At 66.1% G+C, this 2,050-nt stretch overlaps 1 protein-coding gene across 1 annotated transcript; it reads right to left on the bottom strand.

Moving 5' to 3' along the window:
• Positions 1–220: 220 nt before the first annotated feature.
• ETH_00043125 (uncharacterized protein) lies at positions 221–1,730 on the bottom strand (the record flags this gene model as incomplete). Its single annotated transcript, XM_013380220.1, has 1 exon — positions 221–1,730. A coding segment is annotated over one exon (1,510 nt), but the record flags the coding sequence as incomplete, so codon positions are not given.
• Between the last annotated feature and the right edge of the window lie 320 nt (positions 1,731–2,050).

Here is a 2,050-nt window from a genome sequence, read left to right as displayed (position 1 = left end):
GTGGGGGCCCCCTGCAGGTGGCCCCCCAAGCCGTGGGGGGCCCCCTCTGGGGGCCCCTCTGGGGGCCCCCCTGGGGGGCTCCCGGGGGGCCCCTCGGGGGGCCCCTCTGTCTCCACAAACTGCTCATAAAATAGAGACTCTTCAACCAACAAAATAGCCAAAGCTGTCTCTCTTTCCTCCTCTTCAATTTCAGAAAGTGTGGGGCCCTGTGGGGCAGTACCCTGTACCCTTGCTGCTGCTTGGGGGCCCCATTTGTTGCAGCTAGGGTCCAGCAGGGGGCCCCCCCGGGTCTTGGGGGCCCCCGCGCGCCCCCCCGCTGTGCGCAAGCTAGGGACTAAGGCCCTCGGCGCGCGCTCCCGTGGCTGCTGCTGCTTCTGCTGTTGCTGCTGCTGCTGCTGTTTCTGCTGCTGCTGCAGGTGCTGCTGCTGCTGCAGCTCCTCTTCCATGACCTCCCTGATGCTGGTTGCTGCTGCTGCTGCGCCCGCCTTGGGGGGCCCCCAGGCCCGCCGCCCCTCAGCAAGGGCCCCCCGCGCCTCTGGGGGGCCCCCCTTTAGGGGGCCCCCCTCCAGGGGCCCCCCCTCGGGGTCCTGCCTCTCAGCCAAAAGGCTCTGCAGCTTTAAAGACGTTTTGCTGGGCCTTACCCGCACTAGGGCCTCCAAAGCCACCCTCATGGGGGCCGCCCTTGCTGCTGCTGCTGCTGCTGCTGCTGCCGGGGGCCCCTGGGGGCCTTCCCTTGCCATTCTTGCGGGAGGCAACGGGGGGCCCCACAAGGCCCCTGCTGGGGGGCCCCCAGGGGGGCCCCCCAAAGGGCTGCAGCGGGGCCCCACCAAAGAACTTTGGGGGGCCCTTAAATAAGGACTTTCTTGAGATCTGCTGCTCACTGTAGAGGAGTAGCTGCCTCCGCGGGGCCCCCGGGCGCCCCTAGCCTGCTGCCACTCGTCATCTGTGTGCTGCTGCTGCTGCTGCTGCTGCTGTGGGGCTTGCTGCTGCTTCGTCCTCTGCGGTGGACCCTGCTGCTGCAGCTGCTGCTGCTCCTGCTGGGGTGCTGCAGCAGCATAAAGTGCCGACGGGGCCCCTGAACTTGACTGTGGGCCCCCTGCTGTTTCTGGAAGCGCCCAAGGCGCAGCAGCTGACAGATGATCCTGTTGCTGTTGCTGCTGCTGCTGCTCCTGCTGCTGCCGCTGCTGCTCGGCGTGCTGTTGGTGCTGCTGCTTCCTTTGCTGCTTTTGCCTCCCCTGGTGCCGGGGGTCTTTATTTTGCGGCTGCGTCGACTGCTGCTGCTGCCTCTGCTGCTGCTGCTTCTGTTGCTGCTGCTGCTGCTGCTGCCCCTTTGAGTCCCTTGCGCGCATTCCCGCAGCAGCAGCTTCTGCTGCCTCTGTTGCTTCCCAGAGGGGCCCCTCTTCTAAAGCTAAAGTGCTGAGCCATTGATCCCTTGGGGGCCCCCCTGGGGCCCCTAAAAGGGCCCCTGGGGGTCTTGAGATGCACCCAAACACAGGAGGCAGGGGGCCCCCCAGGGAAACCCCCACAAGGGGGGCCCATCCCTCAGGGGGGCCCCCCTCCTGGGGCCCCCCATTTTGGGTACGGTAGAGAGGGGAGTCCCCATAGATATCTGCTTCAGCAACAAAGGGCCCCTCAGGGGGGCTCCCCAGGGCCCGAGGGGACCCTGGGTCGCTGCTGGGGGCCCCCCTGAGGGCCCCCTTATCTGCTAGCTGCGCCAGCAGCAGCTGCATGCCTGCTGCAGCAGCGCGCTGCAGCAGCAGAGGGCGGTGGGGGTGCTGAGTCTGCTGCTGTTGCTGCTGCTGCTGCAGCTGCAGCAGCAGCAGCGGCAGGTTCAGCAACAAGGCGCAGCAGCAAAAGTCATACAGCTCCAGCAGCAGCAGCCGTGTACATACACCTGAAAGCTGCAGCAAATCTGAAATGCTGGTGCAGCGGGAGACCAACTTGCTGCAGCACAGAGACGCAAGCGAAGGACACCCGGCCAGCTGTTGCTGCTGCTGCTGCTGCTGTTGCTGCCGCTGCTGCTGCTGCTGTTGCTGTTGCTGCTGCTGCT

Source organism: Eimeria tenella, genomic scaffold (genome assembly GCF_000499545.2).
Source record: "Eimeria tenella Houghton genomic scaffold, Eth_scaff4606, whole genome shotgun sequence".
In the NCBI taxonomy this organism is placed as follows: domain Eukaryota; phylum Apicomplexa; class Conoidasida; order Eucoccidiorida; family Eimeriidae; genus Eimeria; species Eimeria tenella.
Note: the sequence above shows the minus strand (reverse complement) of the source record. Positions and strands in the feature narration are given on the sequence as shown.